This window comes from Sceloporus occidentalis, unplaced genomic scaffold (genome assembly GCF_023333645.1).
Source record: "Sceloporus occidentalis isolate IW3139 unplaced genomic scaffold, rSceOcc1.0.p SCAF_35, whole genome shotgun sequence".
Taxonomy (NCBI): domain Eukaryota; kingdom Metazoa; phylum Chordata; class Lepidosauria; order Squamata; family Phrynosomatidae; genus Sceloporus; species Sceloporus occidentalis.
Window position 1 is genome coordinate 7,903,913 of NW_028317015.1, and position 24,542 is coordinate 7,928,454.

Consider the following 24,542-nt stretch of genomic DNA (forward strand, 5'->3'; position numbering starts at 1 on the left):
AATCGTGTAACTTATAATAATGATCGTGGTGGAATTGGGCTTAAATATGCTAGAACTGGTGATACTGGACTGTGATCGTACCCTAAGAAAAGGCGGAATAGTTAAATATATTTTAGGGGTTGTAATTGTACTGTAATTACAAATTCTATACTATGTAAAGATACTCGTAGACAAAACACTGTTTGCAGGATGTTAATAAACTGTTAGACTTTATCCAGCTTGTTTTATGCGACCTGGAATAACAGTGCCAAGTCATGCATTATAAATGATGCTTTGCCCATTGCTTTATCGTCTAAGTGTAGACACCTCAATGGACCAATATCCCATCTTACTACAACTCCCCTTTTTGGTAACAGCCCAAAAAAAGATAGCAAACTGTCTGAAAATGTGCACCGCAAACCCACAGAAGCTTAAAAATACCGCATGTCAGAATATGTTAAAGGTATTTACTAGAAGAGCTGCCTTACAGTGCGTGACTTCTATAAATTCATGGAAGGCAATCACTCGGTTATACATCTCACGCACTGCAAAGACATTGTGCGTCCTGGAAAACATGGCCAACGTTCTCGGGTCCACTTAAGTGTCATAACAGGCTTCAGCAGCGCATACATATGGTAGAATAAGTGCAAAAACGAATAATACCGGTAATTACAAATCGTCTGCTTAGGACTGGAATGGACAATGGAGCTTATTGAAAGCATCTTACCCTGCTTTCCAGTCTTGCAGAAGGCAGGGGTATAATGCAGCTAAGAACCCCGGGGGCACCGGAATTACACACTGCCTTTTCAGAGGGTGGTTAGCCACTTGGCTGCAGTTTTCTCTGTTGGACCATTATCTGTAACGTTTGCCGGATTCTACAGAGGCAAAGTATTGAATACAATTTTCAAAAGTATAAAATACATTGAAAATCTATTAAAAAAAAAACCCCACCCCACATTTCTTAAGACGAGGAACTTGGTCTTCTTGCTGTTAAAATCTGTAGTTTGTACATCGACAAAATAAATGCAAACCTTTAAATGCTTTCTTCGAGTATCCGGCACAAATCACATTAATCACATTATCCTCTGCAGTTTTTGACAGCAGGTCTATCACCTCACTGGTGTTTTAATAGACAATACCTGAAGCCAGGGAGGTATTCTGGCCTTGGGGCACACTAGGCCTAAGGAGGTAGGTCCAGTGGCGCAGCAGTCCCCCTGGTACAAAACCGGGTGACAGATACCCCTCTTGGGCGATCAAGCCCCCCAGTCTCCCTCTGCACAATGGACGGGTTAGGTGGGAGATTTTTGCTCTGCACATTTACATCTTGCGCATTTGGAGTGGACTCCACACAGAGGATATTCCTCAGGATTATTTTAGGAACGCCAATGAATTGTAGGTCTTTTAAGCTCCACATTTCTTGTACAGCACGTACATGATGAACATGGCTACCTGGGTCAGGTAGATGGCAACCTTTTTATACCATGTTTTGGTTTGACACACTACCAGGTACAGCTGTAGACGCTGAGTGAAATAATCTACACCCCCATGTATTTATTATAATTGATGATTCACTGCGGGTTTAAGACCTATGCATCGGCCTCTCCTCACACTGACACTAGTTCATCGTGTATGGTTATCATGGGGATAATATGCACTTTAGAGCCTGAATTTTATCACCACGCAAAGCACTTGTGGCATGTTTTGGTGACCTAATTATTTGGGAAACCTTTGTTTTTTCTTACTGTGTGACAGGCAGGGGTGTCAAAATTATATAAAAATGAACTCTATATTAGTTGTCTACCCAGAGGTGGTAGCCTTTATTCAAAAAGGGGCAAGAGGAGGTCCCACACAATTTTCTCACTTGTGCCAACAGAGTCTAGGCAGCCAGGGGGATCCATCTGACTGACCTTCTCCTCCTATATCCCAAATACATTCAGTCAAATTGTGGGTCACCTCACGTGGGCATTGGGCAAAATGAAGGTATATAAGGAGGTACAAATATCTGTCCCAAGTCATAACGTGGAAGGAAAGGGGGTTGATAAAACTGGGTCTCTGTTCTAATTTCATACAGCTCAGTGGGATGCCAAGTTTGACATCTGCTCCCTTGGTCAGCCGCCGGGGACTGGGCAGCATAGATATTAGTTTGAGCTGTTAACAGTTCAGAAAAAAAATGGGGTAAAACGAATTTAAAAAAATTGGCTCGCTGGCATCAATATTACACGTGATGCCAGGATTTACAATAAATGACATCCTCCAGTACCTTACCCCAAGCCATACAGCTACAACACAACACACTTTATGCGCTCCGTTATTACCAAACATACATTATACTCAACATCCTTAGGGGTCTATTGACTTTACAAGGAATAATTAAATAATAATTAAAGAAAATAGGCTATGGCCATGGCTATAGTGGATTTTCAACAAGGCACAAAAGTCATGATGTCCACATAGCTCTACATCTGGCTCTTTGATATTTTTTTAAATACAGACCTGAAGGAGCACCTGTAAAAGGGTTTCTAGGTGGCACCTGGGATGTGGATCCAACTTTTAACCATGGCTCCTGATTATAATCCTTTATGGACAAAACTCTAAATCTTTTCACCAGTAATCAGCACACATCAACAGATACACACCACAGTCGGTTCTGCCTCTTTTACACAACACTATCATTCTTTCAAGCTCCACAGATAAAACAGATTTCTTTTCTTATTTTTTGTTTTTTATCCCGAAGAAGAAAATAGCTATTTTTCATACAAAAATGCGTCTTTTATCACCAAGTTTTTGTTTGAATTCTCCATATGTCCTTTGTGGTTTTTTTTTTAATTTTTATAATGTTTTTCAAAATATAGAAATACGGCCAAGACACTGCTGAGGGAGAAGCAGTCTGTGAGGGAATTGGGGGGGTGGAGGTGCTTTACGAGGGTGGGTGTCAGACCAACGTGTAAGATTTTGAGTAGGCTCCAGCTCCTTGTTTTTGTGCTCGGGCAGCCCCAGAGGCGCTCATTTCCAGCAAAGAGTCCCGGGATCCCCCCATTTTGCTGTGCTGGGCAGGCAAGCGGTTTTCAGTAGGTCCAGCTGATACAGTTGGGTCAGCAGGGGCAGATGGCGCAGTGGCTGCTGGAGCTGAAGGGGCAGAAGCTTGCGCTCCACCCATGAGTAGAGTCCGCTGAGGTAAGCTGACACCAGATGGGGTCGAGTGGGATAAGCCAGGAGGTGGTTTGGCACCTGGCTCTAGGGTAAGATGACGGGAGTGGTAGCTTCGAGTCAGGTTGCGCATTGATGCCTCACGGGGAGGCACGACAGGACAAGAGTCATGGGGTTCTGGTTTGCGAAAGTGGGCATCTGATTTCATGTAGAGTGGTAGATTGCAATATTCACCTGAGCCAAACAAAGAAAACGCAGTCAGATGTTACTTGAAAACATACTTTCATGTGACATGCATTGTATTTACATAATCGTGTTATCTCCTAGTTGGACCAAATTTGAAAACTAGGATGAGCGTACACAGAACATTATTGCACATGAACAGGTTAGACGTTAATACCTTTTAATATGTTTTTTCCATCATAAGTGTAAGAGAAGATTGCAACAGGTTCTCTCTCCTCTTTCTGCTCCTGTTTGTTCTATCAATAATAATCTCCAATCGCCTGCTTTATCTATAGTGAAATGTTCCACTAGAATTAATACTCAATGTTCCTTCTAGTAATTAAAAAATAGTAACACATATGTAAAAGCCATGTACGTGCCTACTCTGGCTGTTCTCTTACGTACATGTGATTTAGAAAATCCCAAATGTAAATGATACATACTTTTGGCTCTATGAGGAATGGGAACAGCCACGTTCTTGGTTGGATCACTGTCCTGTGGTTTAGGGGGAGATGCGGTGAAGCGGCAGATCCCTGGTTCAGAGGGTGTGCTCATGGAGGTCATGCTATCTCCATTCTCATTGGTTCCTGTTGTCATCTGATCTGATGAGCTGTCCGATATAAAACACTCTGTGATCTCAAACTTGGCATGTTGTAGCTGCTCTTCTAGCTTGGCGTGTTCGTAAGCACGAGCCAACTCTTCGTAGGTTGAGGACGCACTCTCTGTGGATACCATACTGTTCCGACCCTTATCTGCAGGGTATAGAGATGAAGATAATATATAGTTTGTCACATAGCAAATATGCAGTTGCGTAACACACACTCCTTATCCAACTGCATTGCAATAAACAAAATACATTAGTCTTAACCACCCAGAAGGAGGAAAAGATTGTGGTTTTTGAGCAGGAAGCACCATGAGATTTTCTGTTTAAGGGCCAGTAAATGTATACATATTTCCAGTTAATCTTAACACATCCCTTACAAATGCCCAGGTTTAAAATGTAAGATAAAAGATAATGAGTATTCTGTGTGAGGCGTATGCTGGACAATTCTACCTTATTAGCCATACGGCATGAATAATAATAAGGCGGAATGGGGGTGGCACAGACCTGTATCCTGAGAAAGACTGGCGCTGTAGCTGTCGCTCTCAGTCACAGTGATGCCATGCTGTGACCCCACGGTCCTCCAGTCAGAGGTCAAAGTTCGTGCAGGGGTGGAGCTCTGACACTTTGTGAGTGTCCATTGACTTGAATACCTGTTCCTGGTGCTATGAGCTGACTTCACGCTTTTTCGAGAGACTGGATCTAGAAGGAGAGGAAATACAGAAATAAGGACGGCCAGAGAGGAGCTGATCCGATTCACTAATACAGATAAGGTTATATTACATACTTGTTCCAGGGCGAATGTCAGACATATCAATGAGAGGCCCTGTGTTCTGGATCAAGGCAGGATGGTGTAGGGACACTCCAGTGCAGAAGCTTTGAGGATTCACTGTTTGACTGAACTCCGCATCTGTCACAGGTAACGTAGCTTTATCATCTCCTGTAGGTCAGAAAGTATGGTAACTGATTACACACAAACGTGAATATCAAACATTATCACAAACATGGGGCCACCTGTAAAAAGGTCTGGGCTCTGGGCTCAGGCTTAGCTCAGGGGTTACCTTAACAGCTGTCCCTTGAGCCCCCTCAGTCCTGAAGGTCTGTCCCTAATAGGAGTAGATGTAGTCTGCCGGAATCATCAGAAATGACACATCCACTATCTAAATCCAAGTGCTTTTCACTAAACATAAGGGTTTTACATCTCCATTTTCCTCCATGAATTAACCATCTGTGTGTCATATTGGACGCTTTCCTTACCCAATTGCTTGACACCTTCCTTGTCCTCAATAAGAAGCTGGACTCGGGGAATATCAATGTGTAGCCTGGGGCCAGCAGGTGGCCCCTTCACTGGGGTGTCAAAGCTGCGATTATTTTTACTGTAGTGGTAGAAGAGAGAGAAGTAGAGTAAAGGCATGGTGAGAGTGTTAAGGATATATTAAAGGTAACAATACTCGACACAGGCCTACAAGTAATCATCACTTGTGTCCGGTAATTGATTACATGAAAAACTCCATAAATGTTTTGCTGCCAAAATTTACCATGTGGCAGCCGAGTTATTTCCCAAGTATTGTCCAGCTCAGTAATGCATAGCACTGCGTGTGAATCCATGTGTAACCTGGATTAATGTGAGATAGTAATCCCACCGACACCGGCTAGTAACATTGATGCTGATGTGCCGTTCTCCGTGAAGCACCTGATCACGCCTTGCTATGTATTTCTGCCGTACATCGCAGCATTTTATTGTGCTGGTGTAAAGCACCTTGCAGCGCAGCAGTGCACAATGCATAAGAGCAGCAGTAAAGGTGCAGGCCTTTTATCTTGAAGTAGCATGCGCATCCTCATCTTCTAGAAAAGATCTTTACATGTGTAGAGGGGCCGCACTAAAAGGTATAACTATGACGGGTAAGCTTGCGGCAGAGTTGTGTTTCGCTTTAATATACATTATGAAAAGCCAACCACCGTGTGCTTCTGGGGCAGGACGAGTATAGTGTATAGTTAAAACACTCAGGGGATACTTATTTGATTATACATTATACAGGGCAATCTCAGCCTTCTTGCTGGAAGAAGTTGTCTGTATTGGCCCATCATATTGAATAGCGAAGTGAGGGCGTTGAAACCACCATTCTCATGCAAACTCTCCCTTTAGAGAATAAACCTTACAATTTTATACACCAAATACCGCACTCTTCCAAAGGACACGTCAAAGCGAATTGTCACAGTGTTCATAAGTAAATAACAGTGGCCAATAAAATGCTAACGCCGCACTCTGTTAAATTTAATGCATAAATGAGGTTTGGCGATACATATTTTAGATTTGCCACATAAATACTGACTAGTTTGTTATTATGTGTGACTTAAAATTATTCCACTGTGATGTAATGATGGTGCACCAATTCTGTTTATTATAGATAGGAGTATGATATGATTCTGGCATTCGCGCAACCTCCTTCTGTACAAAAAAGTGTTTGCAACTGCGGTGTTCTCTTCTGTTATACAATATGGACACCTGAGGCTTTAATAAATTAAAGACATATAATTGAGAAGAAAAAATAAAGTAGAGCCTTCCTTTATCACTCTCAACATTGGCCTTTAAAGGTCCTGGTATATTCCGAACAGACCCCGTATTAGCCTCGACCATGCTATAATTAGCACAGATCTCATCATAAAGCATGACTGAGTTACAATGGTTAAGAAAAAAAACAACATATACGAGTCTTTATCAACGTGGTCTCACCTGATAAGCATTTCTGCCAGACTTTTTGCATCTGTAAATAAGAGAACAAAACATTAATGTGGACCGCTTGAACGCCACACAATAACGCCAGACTAGAACAGTGTCTGTATTGTTAAGAACCATACAGAAACATAGAAAGAGATGGCAGATAAGAACCATTTGGCCCATCCAGTCTGCCCAACCTCTGAATACTTTCCTTAGTCCCTGGGCTGATCATATATCTAGCTTAGCCTTATGCCGATCCCATGCTTGCTTAAACGCCTTCACTGTAATAATCATTACCACTTCTACTGGAAGACTATTCCATACATCCACTACCCTCTCAGTAACTGTTGCTGTTCTCTTGTTGTGGTAGTATTCCTCCTTTTAAATAAACTCTCTTCCTTTATCGTGTTGATTCCCTTTAAATATTTAAATGCTTCTATCATATCCCCCCTGTCACGTCTTTCTTCCAGGCTATCAAAATCCTTTAACCTGTCCTGGTAAGTTTTATCTTGTAATCCATGGACCATTTTAGTAGCTCTTCTCTGAACTTTTCTATATCCTTCTGGAGATCCGGTCTCCAGTACTGTACACAATACTCCAAGTGAGGTCTCACCAGTGCTCTGTACAACGGGATGAGCACTTCCCTCTATCTACTGCTAATACCTCTCGCTATACAACCAAGCATTCTGCTAGCATTACCTGCTACTCATTGCATTGTCTGCCTACCTTTAAATCCTCAGAAATAATAACCCCTAAATCCCTTTCCTCGCACGTTGAGGTTAGGACAGTACCAAATATTCTATACGCTGTCCTTGGGTTTATCCACATTAAATGCCAGTTGCCACAGCTCCGACCATTTCTCCAGTTTACACAAATCATTTGCCATTTGGCTTCTCACTCCAGGAACATCAACCTTGTTGCAAATGTTTGTGTCATCAGCGAACAGACATACCTTTCGATCAAAACCTTCTGCAATATCACTAATAAAAATATTAAAGAGAACGGGTCCAAGTACCACACTGGTAACAAAACATCGCTCCCAATATACTCCATTCACTATAACCCTCTGTCTGTCACTCAGCCGCTGCCTGATTCAACAATATTGGGATCTAAACTCAGAGATTGCAGTTTATTGATAAGTCTATGTGGGACAGAGTCAAAAGCCTTACTGAAATCCAGATACGCAAAGTCTACTGCACCAACTCGATCTATTACTTTAGTCATCCAAACAAAAAAGTTTGGTATGATCTTCCTGAAGTAAACCCTTTATTTTTGATCTTGAAACCCATTTGTCTTTAGCTTTTCTACTGCTGTTGAATTTTATTTAAGATAGAGGGAGACATCCATGAGCCTCTTCTCACCTCGCAGCCTCTTTAGTCTCTTCTCTTTTCTCTTCTTACGGATAATAAACAGCAAGGCGACCCCTAGTGTGACCAGAATAACTGGACAGGCAATAGAGAACAGCTTCTTCACATCATCCCCCTCACCCTGGGCGGATTTAATGGGAGGGATAGTACCTGTATTGCGAGGTAATGAAAAAGCAAATGAGGAGTGAAAGACAAAAATAAATTGAAATAGAAAATCTAAATCAACAGATGCTACAAATACCTTTAATATAATTTGGTAAAGCAATGATTGTGTTTGTTGCCAAAAATATAGTTTAAGGATCAATTTTATGTCCAATTTTTCATTTTTTATCTCATTCTTTTTCAAGCATGCAACAAAACCTGTCACCAAAAACACCAATCCTAACTGGGAAAACTACAGCATGGACATCAAATTCTGATTAGAATTTACCATACGCTAAAGCAGGGCTCGACAAATCTCAGGCGCCAGGTCGCCATGGCGACTCAGAATTTTGTCCTGGCGCCTAGGAGTTTGTCAGCCTCTTACATCCACAAAAAAATGCTGCTGCCTGCCCAGGAGTCTGACACAGACAGCACAGCCACTCAGAGCCCGCCCCCGAGTCTGAGATCACTCCCACGGAGTGATCCTGTAGGCTGAAACCGCGATTGCAGGAAAACCAGCAATAGCGTTTTCAGGTGCCACAGGCAGCTTCAGGGAAGGGCGTTCAGTGTTGACACAACACCCCCCTGCTGCCTGATCGCTCCATGAGAGCGACAGGGCAGCGTTAACCCCTTCAATGCCGCGATCACGGCATTTAGGGGTTAATTCCCGTTTTGTAAGGGGCTTTGCAGGCAGACCAGCAACAGCAAAAAACGAGCCCCCCCACAAGCCCTTTGATGATTCCTATAGGCATGGAAGCCTACAGCAGTCATCAGAGACTCCCCCCTGCAATGTCTGGTCTATAGACCAGCAATTGCTTCCCAGCTGCCAGAGGCAGCTTCAGGGACCCCCTGCTGCCTGATCGCTCAATGAGAGCGACAGTGCAGCGTTAACCCCTTCAATTCCACAATTGTGTATAACACATTCGTGGCATTGCAGGGGTTAACATTTGTCCCCACAAGCCTGTGGGGACTAAATATCAGTCAATACTGTGCTCCAATGGAACATCAGCATCGAAAGAGTTAAAAAAATAAATAAATATATATATATATATATATATATATATATATAAAAAAAAAAAAAAAAAAAAGTCCAGGGTGCTTCCAGGTCAATCGCTGTGAGTTTAGTAAGTGGGCTGATGATGATGATCAGATCACTCCTGACCAACTGTTAGTTTAAAAAAAAATCCTGGCTCCTAACTTTTTTAGCTGGTGCCTAGATTCACAACAAATTTGTCAAGCCCTGCGCTAAAGTGCGTACAAACGGCTGATTGGTGCAATATGCATGGATTTGAATGTTAATTGATATGGTATATAGTGGCATCTCTTACTCCCATCGTAGTCCAGTGTGGCAAACTGTGACGTCTCATTCCCACATCCTGCGCTGTTGCACGCTCTCATCTTCAGTTCATACCAGGTGGCCTCCCGGAGATCAGTCAGGAAAACATCACTTGTCACATTGGCACGAAGACTCTGCCAAGCCCAGCTGTTCTGCGGCCTGTACTCCAAGATCACGGAGGTGATAGGACACCCGCCGCTATTCCAGCCATGAAGGTTCAGACGAGCGTGCGTGGAGTTCACGTGGGTGAAGAGGTGCTGGTCTTTGTTAAAGGATGGCTCTGCAAAAGAAGGGGTGACAAGAAGCAAGAATAACGTTGACTGATGAACCGTATTTTCCGGCGTATAAGACGACTGGGCGTATAAGACGACCCCCAACTTTTCCAGTTAAAATATAGAGTTTGGGCTATACTCGCCGTATAAGACTACCCCTCTACCCAGTATACAACAACCAGCCAATCACGGCAAGCGCTGTACCTTACCGGTGATTGGCTGGTTGTTGTATACAAAGCCTGCTTGGATTGGGTGGGTCAGCTCTCCCTAACATATGCCTGTCCACACACACATGTATAGACATACACTGCCCTCACACACCCCTTCCTTTACACACATATACACGTACACACCAGCTTACAAACACACATATACACATACACTGCCCTTACACAGACATATACATACACTGCCCTTACACACACACACACATATATATATATCTACACATACTAACATACGCCTGTTCATACATACACATTTATACACTGCCCTCACCACACACCCCTGCCTTTACACACACACACACACATATATACATATACACACACCAGCTTACAAACACACAAATACCTACACTGCTCTTACACACACCTGACCATACACATACACTGACCTTACATACACATATATATACACATACACCCCTTTCTCCCCATCTCTTACCTTTCTCATCTTCTATCTTCCATCCAGTTGTAGAAGCGCGAGGTCTGTCATTTCAGACCTCTGATTTACTGCTCCCTCATCACTACGTGCCGGCAATTGATGCCGAGCGCCGGGAGATGACGTTATCCCCACGCTCGGCATCAATAGCTGGCGCATAGTGATTAGGGAGCACGGAAGCCGATGTCTGAAGTGCCAGACCTCGAGCTCCCTAATATGGGCTAGTTGATCAGGGCTAGTTGGGGAGATCACGATCTTGCACCTACCTCGGCGCGGCCCTGAAGACCGGCCCAGGGGAGGCGGCTTCTCCGCTCGCCCCTCCCCTAGAGATACGCTACAGTTTTAGGGGCTTCGTGGGGAATCGTGTAAGTTTCAGCACCCGGCGTATAAGACGACCCCCGACTTTTGAGAAGATTTTCATGGGTCGTTAAAAAGTCGTTTTATAAGCAGGAAAATACGGTACATAGAAAAGGAATTAGTCGTCACTTCTGGTGCAGATAGAGCAGAAGGGAACAGGAGGGGGAAACCAAATGGAATATGCCGTATGGTAAACAACACAAAAACAAAAATATGAAAAATATATAACCACAATATAATCCAGGTGGCATTATCACTGCATTTACCCTAAATACTGAACTATGAACACTTATTTATGCAGATAAAAAAATCACTATATGTACAGTATTTGCTCGAATATAAGACAAGGTTTTTTCAGAGGTCATTTTATAATCTGATCTCAAATAGTCTTTTAGTCAGACCTCTAAGATCCAGACCCCCACAGTGCTGCAGGGGACCTGAATACTCCTCTCTGGCAGCCAGTGAACGTCTGCACGATGCACGCAGACAACCTCCGCTTCTGCCCAGCACTTTAGCTGGGGCTTCCATGATACAGCACATGACCTTCCGGTGCTCAGTCATAGAAGCCCCGGCGGAAGCGCTGGGTGGCAGCAGAGGTTGTCTACGCACATAGTCTGTGCGTGGTGGTAACTCCTATCACTATATACCATCTGTCATTATATAATGATAGCAGTTACCCTGTACCACCATCAATGTCTGCCTCAGTATATAATGGTAACAGTTATGCTGTACCACCATCGATGTCTCCCTCAGTGTATAGTGATAGCAGTTATGCTGTTCCACTGTGATGTCCGGCTCAGTATATAATGATAGCAGATATGCAGTTTGTGTGTGTGGGGCTGTCCCAGTTGCCAAAAACTCTAGGTACACCCCTGGGTGCACTATTTCTTCAGTGCCCCTCCCCATAACAAACATATGCACATACTGACATGCAAACTCACTAACACCCAGTCACACTCTTCCTTGCACCACTAACCCTAGGCTCACCCCTGACAATCTAACACCATACTTACACTAACATCAAACACCTGCCTTAGCACACCCCTAGGTGCACTCACACTTCTATACAATGGACAGAAAAAAAACCTTTACAAGTTTAGACCTCCTGGGTCTCTGTGGTCAGGATTTTCCCTTTTTCCAAACCGATTCTTTCAGTTTCCCCAAGCATTAAAAAGAACAGTCTTATCTCATACTTACTCAGTGTTTAACTGGTTGAAAACATCAGCAAGGGTACCATGAATTTCAGTGGTAAATTAATACAGTTAAGTTCATATTCTATGATATGTGTGATTGACTGCACAGGTTGTGGAGGCAAAGGAAGGATTAGGACGCTTGGAAGGGACATATTTAAACTAATGTGCGTCCACCATAGTGAGAGATAACAGCGTTACAGTAATTGTCTCGTGCAGTAGAGGACATGATACAGTTGTTTCCTACCTCTCCCATGGGTCTTGGCTTCAATAATCTCACTGATTCTTCCTGCCCCAACGCTGTTCTTGGCTGCTAATTTTACTTTGTACCACGTGCCACAGCGCAAATTCTCCAGTCGAAAGGATCTCTCAGAGGAGCTGATAAATACATCTCGCCATTCCTCACTGTTATCAACAGAGTACTGGAGGACAAAGCCTTCAGGGTACCGCAAGAAAACATAATTAATAAATAGAAACTGTAGGTAATACAGAAAAATTCTAAGAAAATTACAAGGGTCTAAAATGTGTGCGTAGGGCAGGAAGAGAAGAATAAAGTATTGCGGTTGGACATTTTAAAATAACTTTTTGAAGTAGAGAGAAAAAGAAGATACCTCGTATGGAACTCCCTCCATTGTCCCCTGGGATCCAAGCTAGAGTAATGGAAGATGCTGAGGTTTTAGAAACTGTGAGACGAGGCTGGTCAGGTGGAACTGCGGAATATAGACATAAATAAATTAAACAGAGCATGTTATTTATCTGCCCTCTATGTTCCTTCCTTTGGTGAGAGCCCACCTTCCCCATACCTTGCACCAGGAGGTTCACAATAATAGTATCAAAGCCCCAGGTGTTGGTTGCCGTGCAGGTGTAGTAGCCAGAATCCTCTGCTTTGACTGAACGCAGGGTGAGTGTACCATTTGAGTGGATAAGGCGGTGCCCATCCAGTGCTACTGGGATAGCAGAATCCTCGCTAGAGTTCAAAAGAACAAAATGGGAGACTCTGGTCAACGTTTGTTAAGAGTAAAAAGACATGATTATAACAGTCACAGGGGTCATAGTTTGTTTTCCTCTTTTCAATAAAACCCTGCACATCATGTAACAATGGCTGTGAATTAAATTGTAGCCATCTTAGAAACATAGAAAGTGATGGCAGATAAGAACCATTTGGCCCATCTAGTCTGCCCAACCTCTGAATACTTTCCTTAGTCCCTGGCCTTATCTTAAAGTAAATGATCTATTTTGGTTTGACCAGTTAAAGATCACCTACCCTTTCCAGTAAGTTGTCAAAGAAAAAAACATAAGACATATGTACACCATATATATTTATGTATTCCATTGGGAATGTATAGACTTGTACCGCACTGATATAAGAGTATGTTTAATATATAGGAGTCTCCTGTCTGATCCATAGTACCACCGGATTAAGATATCCCAGGTTGTGTTCTATTCCAAGTATTCATGTTATTTTACTGCTAATATTCTCTCTGCATCAGTGGACAAGGAATATAAAATACCTGTCTTTGGTCCATTTGATGGCTGGCGCTGGTTCTCCAACTGAACTACAGGGCAACCGTACATCTTTCATCCATGGGGTGCTCACTGTCCCTCCAAATGAAATGATTTTTGCAGGAGCTATAGTTAAAACAATAGAAGTTGTATCAAACTAGGCGGTCTGTTTAGGTAAACAGAATAACTTAGTGGTATAGCGTGTTTTTTAGTATTTATGTAACTGGTAAGGTGGCAAACTCTTGTCTAGTAATATAGTTTATACCCTTCCCAGCAGGCTCGATCATCACTTTCTCGCTGACATTGCCGCGTCCTGCAGACGTCACTGCGGCCACCCATAGCATGTATTGCTGTCCGCGGAGGAGGTGCATTATACGATAGTGCAGAAACTCCGGGCTGGTCTCATACTCACTGGGGGCCTGAGGGGTGAAAGAATCCGAGAAGGATAAGGGGTGGAACGACAAGGAGGGCGCAAGATAAAATAAAAAAATAAAAAGCGAGGATAAGCAAGGGAAAAGGAATTGTAATTTTGTGGTTTCATATTTTTATGTATGTATCATAGCTTTACAAGATATATTAGCATCTCATAACTAATTAACTCTAATTAGCTGCTGCTCGTTACCCAGCAGCTCCAACTCTCACTATCTAGAGACCAAGAGAAAAAACTTCAAAAGAGCAAAAATCTTCAAAGATTTCCACTTAAACAGATGAAATCTACCCCTAGAGGACGGGATGCATAAAAATAGGACAGGTAGAAGATGGGTATCCTGGTGGTCAGAGGGCAGTGAGATAGAAGGACTTGAAAAAGTGAGTTTAGTGTTTGTGCTAAGGTGAGCAAACCCACAGGGGAACAGGCTTCCTAATGAAAACGCATATATATATTATATATATGAGTTTAGGATGGAAATAGTTTAAATAAGCACAACATGCTTAGAGGAGAATGGGATCAATAAAATGATTCAAATAGGGAAAGTTAAAACTGGAATAAATATTGAGGAGGGGAATGATATAAGAGGTTGGATGAATAGGGAATTAAAATTGTAAAAAAGAAGAATTAAGGGTAAGCTATAGAAATCACTGAATGAAAAGGCAAAAAGGAAAAAAGGTAGAATTTGCTAGAAAATTGATGGAGAGACAAGACAAAGAAACAAACAGCCACAAGAGGCACTGTGGAAAACAGGATGGAAAGCGATAGATACTTTCTCACTCATGGATAGCAAGAATATTAAGAGTCTATGCTAGCAGTGCACCCGGTATATGTCTGCACTCTGCTTTCTGTGACACAGGTACCCACGCCTATTCTAGGTTTCAGGGTTCCCAGCAGTATAACATAACAATCACCTTTTCTTTAACCCCAAAAGTAAACAGATACTGAAGCAATGGCCCATAATGGAAAATCCCACAAGGTATATATACCATAGGCTTAAAGACTTCACTCATACTTGCCCTGCCTCCTGCCCACATCTCCCAACCTGTTCTCCGTATCTCAGTGCTTACAGGCTGTCCAGATCCTGGGCTAGAGCAGAAGATAGTGTATTTGCGGATGATGCCATTGGGTTTGGTAGGGGGCAACCAGGACACCACCACACTGCTAGATGAGGATGGAACCGCTTTAATCCCAGCAGGTGGCCCTGGAACTACAGGGAGAAGTTGGGGTCAGTGCAAATATCAAGCAGTATAGTGATTAACACTGTTACAATACTCAGTACTGATGGAACAAATTCAACAACATAAGCCATTCTTTTATGTATGTATTAAATCTTCATTTTTTTTTTCTATTTAGTTACTTACTGTCCTCCTTGGTCTGCAGGTAGAGAACACTGCTACGCACTCCGTCTCCTGCCTGGGTGTAAGCCAGCACTTGCACGCTGTAATTGGTGAACTTTTCAAGAGACTTGAGCTCCACACGTTCTCGTGGGGTGGTTATATTCTGCATTTCTCCCCACTCTAGAGTGGGAGGCAGATAGGAATGAAGGAAATAAAACAAAGTTAAAGAAATGTAAATAATGAATCATTGTGTAGAGTGCAGAGCGTAAGAAAGAGAAGTGGATACGGAAAAAATATTACTGAAACAGCATATATGTACTTGCACCAAGAACTCACCCCCATCTGGATATAGTGACCAGAAGATGACTCGATAGCCCTTTAGGACACCATTGAGGGAGCTTCGAGGAGGCTCAGACCAGGAGATGACGGCCGCATCAGAAGTGATGGAGAGAGCTCTAACGTTTTCTGGAGGCTGACTTGGCACTATTAAGTCGTAGAGTGATGGAACAAAGTTAATAAAAAATACTATTAGCTTTTGAGGAGAGGCAGAACATTGAACAGCTGATGTGTATAGACAACTATAGCCAGGAACTTAGAAGTGTGAACCGTCACACAAATAGATCTACGATCTACAAGCCCTACAATCGCTTAAAAGCATCAATACGTATTAGTCACTTAGATGATAATGATATAACAGGACTGTACAAACCAACAGACTCTTGTTGACGTCAAAACTATATTGTTCCACATTAATTTTTGGCCACTATGGAACATTTCCTCTGCATTAACCTATACTTGGTGGCATCTTCATTGCAAATATCCAATATGATCACTCTTCGTTATTGAAGAGGAGATCATATTATAGACTATATATTATTTGACCTTTAACAAGCACAGGGGGTTGCACTGATTAACTTAAAAACCATGCAAAATGCTTTTATATATATATATATATATATACACACATATAAAGCATGTAAATATGTTTGTAATTGGTAAGTCTAGATATGCTAAATACATTCTACTTTTAATTTACATCATATCACCCATACATGGAGTCTACGGGAAACCTATGGAACTCTTGGCCAGCTAGGGATCACAAGGAAGTCCTAGCTCATAATTGTGCAGCCAACAGCTGGATATGTGCAGCTGCACACTGCTTTTATGCTCATGTAGTGTGTGGTCAGGTATATGCACGCAATTGCCCCGTGTGGCAGATGGCCAGTCCTGGCCTGCATCTATCTTTTGTGTTGTTCTATATATCTGTTTATTTGGTTCATCACATGGCAACCACAAATAGCTATAAGTGAATATTTACTTCATTGCAGGGGATTGATCACCAGATAGCGGTCTAAGGATTGCTGATGATTTCACATCTGCTACATAGAGCTCAATCTGCACACCTATTGGCTTCTATAAATTAAAATTACTAGTATATGTATGCTCTGTTCCATGCACTCACCATCCTCTAGCGTGGTAGCATTTATTTCAGTAGAAGATGGCCCAGTTCCTGCTCGGTTAAACGCTTGGACCACTACACCATACTGTGCAAATTTTTTCATGTTGTCCAAGGTGTACACCTCTCCATCACCTGTGGCTTTCATCTCCACAATACTGTACTGCCCATTACTGCCAGGCCCATTCTCACGGTACCCGATTTGGTACCCGCGGATTACTCCATTTTGTAGCTCCTTTCGGGGCGCCTGCGGAAAAGATACACACTGTCAGAAGCCACAATATTTGAACCAGGGATCTCGTGCTTGCAAGATCCTGCACCAATCTATGTCTCCACCGGGAGTCTACACGGTTGCCTGGTTCTCGATCTCTTCTTGACTTTGATCATGCTGGCTTAGCTCCATTTTACCTGTGGACAATTGGCAATTAGGGGCACGTCAGGAGCGTGACCCAGTTCCTGGCATTGTTTTGCGCTCTAGGATTATACTTTGTTTTTGGTGCTTGGATTGGACTGATTCCCGGCTGACCTAGCTTCTCATATTTGGCTTCTAGTTTGTCCCTCGGCCTGGATGTTGTGGACTGATGACCAGTTTGACCTGGCTTGTTCCTGGCCTCTGATCCTGCCTGCTCTGGTAACCCTGCATCTGAGTTCCAACAGTTCTACCCAAGACCCACATATACATTAAGTATTTTGCATGTATAATATAATTTCCTGCATGGGGTTCATTGCTAACATGAGGGAGAACTTGGTTGTGTTCCAACCAGTTCAGCACTCTGGACAGATGCCTGGTTCATATATAGCAGGGTTGGCCCCATGTGTATCAATTTGTGGCGGCTGTATGGGTCACTGCGAAAATAGGAAATCAAAGGCTTTTTAGTAGTCTAGAGGTTCAATGGAAAAGTGCAGGATCCTCTATGGATCATTAGAAAATATATAAACTCTGTGGAGTTAAGATCAGATAATTCTGTGCTGATTATCTGAGCGATATCATGTATCCCATACAGCACCCTACTACAACTACAGAGAAGGAGTACATTACAAATGTCCAAACGAGGGCTATCAGGCACCATATTTCGGTGATCAGGGATAGGCTGGGTAGTCTACAGACAAGCCGTAGGTGGTAGTTGCATGTCATGAACAGGAGACAGAAAGTAAAGATCGTAGTGAAGTAGTGAATGTCTCTGTACAAGTGATGGATCTCTGTCCACTAGATGGGGGTATTATCAAAAATATCCATTAATGCATGGATGAAAGGTGAAAACAGATATTTATATATATACACGCACACGCACATGTATAACACAATATTTGATGATAACCTGCAAGAATTGTATGTATGGCCCTGTATATTTAAGAAAACATACATGCCTTGTGAATTGAGGTGACGCCGCTATCAGTCTAATTCTAGTGAAATGGTACTGAGTTATATATTTCAGAGCATCATTTTTAAATAACTGCGTATAAGATGTGTGCACTTTACTAAGTATCTTGAAGATACATAAGATAAAGGACCAGAGGCACTTATAGAAAGAGAAGAGAGACTGAACAAGATGAGCATCTTATAGAAAGAGAAGAGAGACTGAACAAGAGGTGCAGGTGTGTAGAACACGTTTGGAAAGCTGGTTCTTGTAATGAGGAGAGGATTTGGGTAAACGAGTATATTATAAGATGTGAAAGAAGCAGAGGTCTTGCAGAATGTAAAGAATACAGAGTAGTGGATCGTAGGGATGGGGAAACAATCTGTGGGTAAATTTGTAACAGAGGTGAACCTAAACTAGACAACAGAAGATTAAAAAATGATGTCTCATATTTCCCAACATTGCAGGCTTTCCTAGAAATAGCTCTGTAATCATTTAAAATCGTTATTAATTACAATACTCGTCAGATGACACAAAATCAAGCACTACGTTGTTGTCATTGAAACTGAAAAAGGTGTCTATTATTTTAGAGGAAAACAACAACAAATTTCCTTTTGTTTAATTGCTGAACATGTTACAGGGAGCAATATTTTGTGTAACTTTAATTTGGGTGGATCTCTTACAAATGGAGAAGATTTAGCGAAATAAGGACAGAAAGCTATTTTAATACACAACAAAACAGATAAATGTGCTTTTAAACATGTTAATGCAGCATAGTACATGATTGTGTGCTAATGATTAAAAGTTAAGCTTTTATTGGTGACTATTACTATATTAAAAAAATCAGTTTATAAAAGCAAGATGACCATTCTATTAGGGCTGCAACTAACGATTATTTTAATAATCGATTAGTTGGCCGATTATTTTTTCGATTAATCGATTAATCGGATAAAAAAAACAATATGCAAATTTTTTGTTTATTTAAAATTTAATGAACTGAATGTTAAAAAACAACTTAAAATTTACATTAACATTTTTATTTTGTTATGATGTAATAAAAAAACAATATGTTCAAAGTACAAAAACCCAAACACAATATTTATGAAACAAAATAACCCCAAACATTCTGAAAAGAGGTGGACTATTACTGTTCAAGAAACTTTGCCCCAGCCCTGGCACTTTGCACCCAGCACTTTGCCCCACCCCTGGCACTTTGCACCCAGCACTTTGCACCCAGCCCTGGCACTTTGCACCCAGCACTTTGCCCCAGCCCTGGCACTTTGCACCCAGAACTTTGCACCCAGCCCTGGCACTTTGCACCCAGAACTTTGCACCCAGCCCTGGCACTTTGCACCCAGCACTTTGCACCTGGCACTTTGCACCCAGCACTCAGCACTTTGCCCCAGCCCTGGCACTGTGCACCCAGCACTTTGCACCCAGCCCTGGCACTTTGCACCCAGAACTTTGCACCCTGGCACTTTGCACCCAGCCCTGGCACTTTGCACCCAGCACTTTGCACCTGGCACTTTGCACCCAGCACTCAGCACTTTGCCCCAGCCCTGGCACTGTGCACCCAGCACTTTGCACCCAGCCCTGGCACTTTGCACCCAGAACTTTGCACCCTGGCACTTTGCACCCAGCACTTTGCACTGTGCCCCTGCACCCAGTCTCCAACTCTGCCCTGCACCCAGCCCTGCCCCCACATTCTGCCCTGCCCCCACACTCACACCCTGCACCCACTCTGCCCTGCACCCAGTCTCCAACTCTGCCCTGCACCCAGTCTCCAACTCTGCCCTGCACCCCCACCCCCACTCTGCCCTGCACCCAGTCTCCTGCCCTGCCCCCACACTCACACCCTGCCCTGCATCCCCACCCCCACTCTGCCCTGCACTCAGTCTCCTACCCTGGCCTGCCCCCCCACCCCCACTCTGCCCTGCATCCCCTGAAACCCCACCCCCGCGAATCGCTCTGTGCGAATGGAGCCACTCGCACAGAGCGAACCGCTCTGTGCGAATGGAGCCACTCGCACAGAGCAAACCGCTCTGTGCGAACGGAGCCACACGCAACTAAAAGAAGGCGGAGAGTGCAGCGGAAGCGGGGAACGCTCGCGGAGGTAAGTAAAAGGAGCCGAGTGCTCCAGCAACGAATCGATCACTCGATTAATCGATAACGGAAATCGTCGACAACGATTTCCGTTATCGATTATTATCGATTTTATCGATTCGTTGTTTCAGCCCTACATTCTATAAAAAAGCAAAAGTGGTAGAGTATACAGAACTTCGACCACTGAAGGAGACAGAGATGATAGTGGAGAAGAGGCTACACAATCTCCTTACCTTCCATGTTACTTGGATACTTTGTGATGTGAGCGGCTGCAAGGTAACATCCATAGGTGGTCCATCAGGAGCTGGAAGACACAGTAAACCATCAATATCACTCCTTTTAGGGCCAGTTGTCATTCAGACCTTTGGCAGGCCAACATGTGGAGGTTGAAACCCAACAGGGTTACGTGACACAATGTTATGTGACCCTGCAGTGCATGCGAGCAGGGAGAGAGCAACAGAGTTAGGGAAGCTGGTAGTGAATGTGTATGTAAGTAGAGTGAGCGTGTTTGTGTACTCATGTTTTAGCATGACTGGATATGTGTAAGTATGAGAGTGTGCTAGTTTAAGAGGTTTTGTAAGCATAAGCATGTGAGTGTAAGAGTGTGTGTTAGTGTGAGTTATTGCAAGTATTTGTGTGTAAGTTGGTGAAAGTGTGAGTGTGTAAATATGTGTGCCAGTGCCCCTAGGCCAGAAGGTGCATTTTATAAGAACCCCAAATAGCATTTTAACTCTCTAACTGCAACCACCTAGCCAAAATTGGTATACAGTGGATATAAAAAGTCTACACACCCCTGTTAAAATGCCAGGTTCTTGTGATGTTAAGAATGAGACAAAGATAAATCATGTCAGAACTTTTTCTACCTTTAATATGACCTATAACACAAACAATTCAATTGCAAAACAAGCTGAAATCTTTGAGAGGGGGGGGTAAAATAAAAACTCACAATAACCTGGTTGCATAAGTGTGCACACCCTCTTATAACTGGGGCTGTGGCTGTATTCAGAATTAACCAATCACATTAAAACTCATGTTAAATAAAAGTCATTACACACCCGCCATCATTTTAAGTGGCTCTGATTAATCACAAATACAGTTCAGCTGTTCTAGTAGGATTTACCTGACATTTGCTTAGTTGCATCTCAGGGCAAAAGCTCTCATTGTTGAAAGATATCAGTTAGAAGAAGGGTACAAAAGAATTTCCAAAGCATTTCCATACCATGGAAGTGAAGATCATCATCAAGCGGAGACAATATGGCACAACAGAGAGATTACCAAGAACTGGACGTCCCTCCAAAATTGATGAAAAGTTGAGAAGAAAACTGGCCATGGAGGTTTACAAGAGGCCTACTGCAACATTAAAGGAACTGCAGGGATGTCTGGCAAGTACTGGCTGTGTGCTACATGTGACAACAATCTCCCGTATTCTTCATGTGAATGGGCTATGGGGTTGGGTGGCAAGACGGAAGCCTTTTCTTACAAAGAAAAACATCCAAGCCCGGCTGAAGTTTGAAAAAACAAGCATCAAGCCCCCCCAAAGCACGTGGGAAGATGTGTTATGGTCTGATGAAACCAAGGTTGAACTTTTTGGCCATAATTCCAAAAGGTACGTTTGGTGCAAAAACAACACTGCACATCACCCAAAGAACACCATACCCACAGTGAAGCATGGTGGTGGCAGCACCATGCTTTGGGGCTGTTTTTCTTCAGCTGGAACCGGGGCCTTAGTCAGGGTGGAGGGAATTATGAACAGTTCCAAATACCAGGCAATTTTGGCACAAAACCTTCAGACGTCCTTTAGGAAGATGAAGAGGAAGTTCACCTTTCAGCACGACAACGACCCAAAGCACTCATCCAAATCCACAAAAGCATGGCTTCACCGGACGTTTTGGAATGACCCATCCAGAGCCCAGACATTACATTACATTATTTATGAAGCGCCGGCCGATTCCACAGCGCTGAATCCTGAATCCAATTGAACATCTGTGGGGTGATCTGAAGAGGGCTGTGCACAGGAGATGTCCTCGAATCTGACAGATTTGGAGCGCTTTTGCAAAGAAGAGTGGGCATATATTGCTGCATCAAGATGTACCATGCTAATAGACTCCTACCCAAAAAGACTGATTGCAGTAATAAAATCAAAAGGTGCTTCAACAAAGTGTTAGTTTAAGGGTGTGCACACTTATGCAACCAGGTTATTGTGAGGTTTTTTCCCCCCTCAAAGATTTCAGCTTGTTTTCCAACTGAATTGTTCACGTTATAGGTCACATTAAAGGTGGAAAAAGTTCTGACATGATTTATCTTTGTCTCATTCTTTAACATCACAAGAACCTGGCATTTTAACAGGGGTGTGTAGACTTTTTATATACACTGTGTTACCAAGGCAGACTATATTAAAGTGCATTTCACCTTCACTAACTGGCTCCATGCACATTAATTACGCAGTAAGCTGCAGTCCCCATTGGTTAGGTGAATTAGGTAAATGCTGCTGTTGAGAAAACACAGGTATCCTTTTAGATCATCTTTGGTTAAGCTAACAATGTAACTAGGATTAGATTTTCTATGCCTTAGATGAGTGGTTCTCAACCTTCCTAATTCCGTGACCCTTTAATACAGTTCCTCATGTTTTGGTGACCCCCAACCATAAAATTATGTAATTATATATTGTGAAATATGTGTTTTCCTATGGTCTTAGGCGACCCCTGTGAAAGGTTGGACCCACAGGTTGAGAACCGCTGCCTTAGATGAACGTTGGTCACAATTGCAGTGTGTTGAATAATGCCCACCACTACTTTGCTCTTGAGCAGCTTGGTAGGGGGGTCCGGCACTCAATACCATGCAGTTTACCCCAATGGCTAGTACACTCACCTGCTTCCTCTGTGCTGATTGTGAGCTCCTTGCTTGGCTCGCTGCGACCAATCTTGTTGAAGGAATACATGCGTATGCTGTACACGGACGCCGGATGCAGATCCACTATGTTGGCCTGGTTTATGATGGGGGATATGTTGCGGGTGGATTGCTTAAATTCCCAGGTGTCTATAAAGGAGAAAATGTGTTTAGTTGAAAAGCTACATTATGATGCCTAAGCAGAAACGGCCAATAAAACAAAGCTGATGTAGAAAAAAAGCAAAACTTTTTAGATTCCCCCCGATAAATATGTCAATTTGTTGTCCAAATCAGTGGAATCTTCAAAACACTTCTATATAATAATTTTATAACATTTGCAGCTTTCATACAGAGGGCAAAAGGCTTCTATACAAGAGGTTCTATACAAGGATGTAGTTGCTGCAGTAAAAAGGATGTAATAAGATGGATGTCCATGTCCTATACAGAAGAACACCTTTCTCTGTCATGTCATGACAGTCCTGATTTCTCCTCTAACAATAAATATTTTCTCTTTAAAGAATAGTCAGGAAATGTTGTCACAAGCTTCATATTAATGCCAAACAGAAAGCCAATACGCCTGAATTCTTACCCGATTTATTCTTATACTCAATATCAAAGGCAGTAATAATGCTGTTTCCGTCAAATCTTTGTGTCCAGCGCAGGTTCATACTACGAGCTTTGACTTCCCGAATCTCCAATTCAGGAGGGTCTGGAGGCTCTGTCGGTACAGAAGGGTAAAATGTAACGACAAGTGTCTCGAAAACATTGTGTGTGTGTCTCAGTATCAATAAGTGTACCTTGCACTGTGAGCTGGATAAGCCCCCTGTCCTCTCCATACGAATTTATTGCGTGGCAGGAAAAAAACACTGAATCCCCTCGTTCTGCTGGCTTAAGCTGAAGGATACACGGTAAACGTTTCAATTAAAATCGCTTTATTGGAAACAAATTCTCCCAATAGTAACAGTTCAATTGATTAAAACTCATTCGTACACTCATTCACTGCTTATACAGGTCACCCAGGGGAAGTGGTCTACAGTATAAGTGCGATTATACGATCACAGAACTCTATACCCCAATGACATACAGCAGGGGGTATGTTAAGCCGTCTAATACAACAATGGCTGTACGCATTAGCTGACAGGCTAGCCGTCTAAACTTAAACCTTGTCTGCGAACTGAGACCCCCAAAACAGCACAATCAATACCGAGATTACCACTAATCCTTGACTCAAGTAGACCAAAGCAAAAGCATGTTTCCTTTTAAACACTTCACTGAATGCTCACTTGGTATAGATCATATATATTTATATATGAGTCTAAAGCACTTTTAGGCATAACACAAACCTGAATGGCTTTACTCACTAAAACGGTCAGAGGAAATTCAGCGGAAACAGATGGCAACCAAACTGCAGTTGAGCAGAGCTGAAAATGCCAGAGAGCAACCTGACTGCTCTCAGGTCATATAGGACATCTAAA

The 24,542-nt window shown here is 42.8% G+C and overlaps 1 protein-coding gene across 1 annotated transcript in view; it reads right to left on the bottom strand.

The window, feature by feature from the left end:
* Window positions 1–2,911: 2,911 nt before the first annotated feature.
* LOC149298048 (cell adhesion molecule DSCAML1-like) overlaps window positions 2,912–24,542 on the bottom strand; it is a 100,312-nt gene continuing 78,681 nt past the window's right edge. The window contains exons 12-32 of the mRNA XM_089487839.1: window positions 23,865–23,961; window positions 23,657–23,785; window positions 23,050–23,217; window positions 20,415–20,485; window positions 16,727–16,967; window positions 15,601–15,747; window positions 15,289–15,444; window positions 14,995–15,134; window positions 13,763–13,916; window positions 13,506–13,623; window positions 12,798–12,961; window positions 12,606–12,704; window positions 12,242–12,430; window positions 9,505–9,792; window positions 8,030–8,185; window positions 6,684–6,714; window positions 5,207–5,325; window positions 4,737–4,889; window positions 4,457–4,651; window positions 3,792–4,100; window positions 2,912–3,360 (exon numbers count right to left, since the gene is read on the bottom strand). Of these exons, the coding sequence (XP_089343965.1) occupies window positions 2,912–3,360; window positions 3,792–4,100; window positions 4,457–4,651; window positions 4,737–4,889; window positions 5,207–5,325; window positions 6,684–6,714; window positions 8,030–8,185; window positions 9,505–9,792; window positions 12,242–12,430; window positions 12,606–12,704; window positions 12,798–12,961; window positions 13,506–13,623; window positions 13,763–13,916; window positions 14,995–15,134; window positions 15,289–15,444; window positions 15,601–15,747; window positions 16,727–16,967; window positions 20,415–20,485; window positions 23,050–23,217; window positions 23,657–23,785; window positions 23,865–23,961 (3,573 nt within the window). The remainder of the gene's footprint in view (window positions 3,361–3,791; window positions 4,101–4,456; window positions 4,652–4,736; window positions 4,890–5,206; window positions 5,326–6,683; window positions 6,715–8,029; window positions 8,186–9,504; window positions 9,793–12,241; window positions 12,431–12,605; window positions 12,705–12,797; window positions 12,962–13,505; window positions 13,624–13,762; window positions 13,917–14,994; window positions 15,135–15,288; window positions 15,445–15,600; window positions 15,748–16,726; window positions 16,968–20,414; window positions 20,486–23,049; window positions 23,218–23,656; window positions 23,786–23,864; window positions 23,962–24,542) is intronic.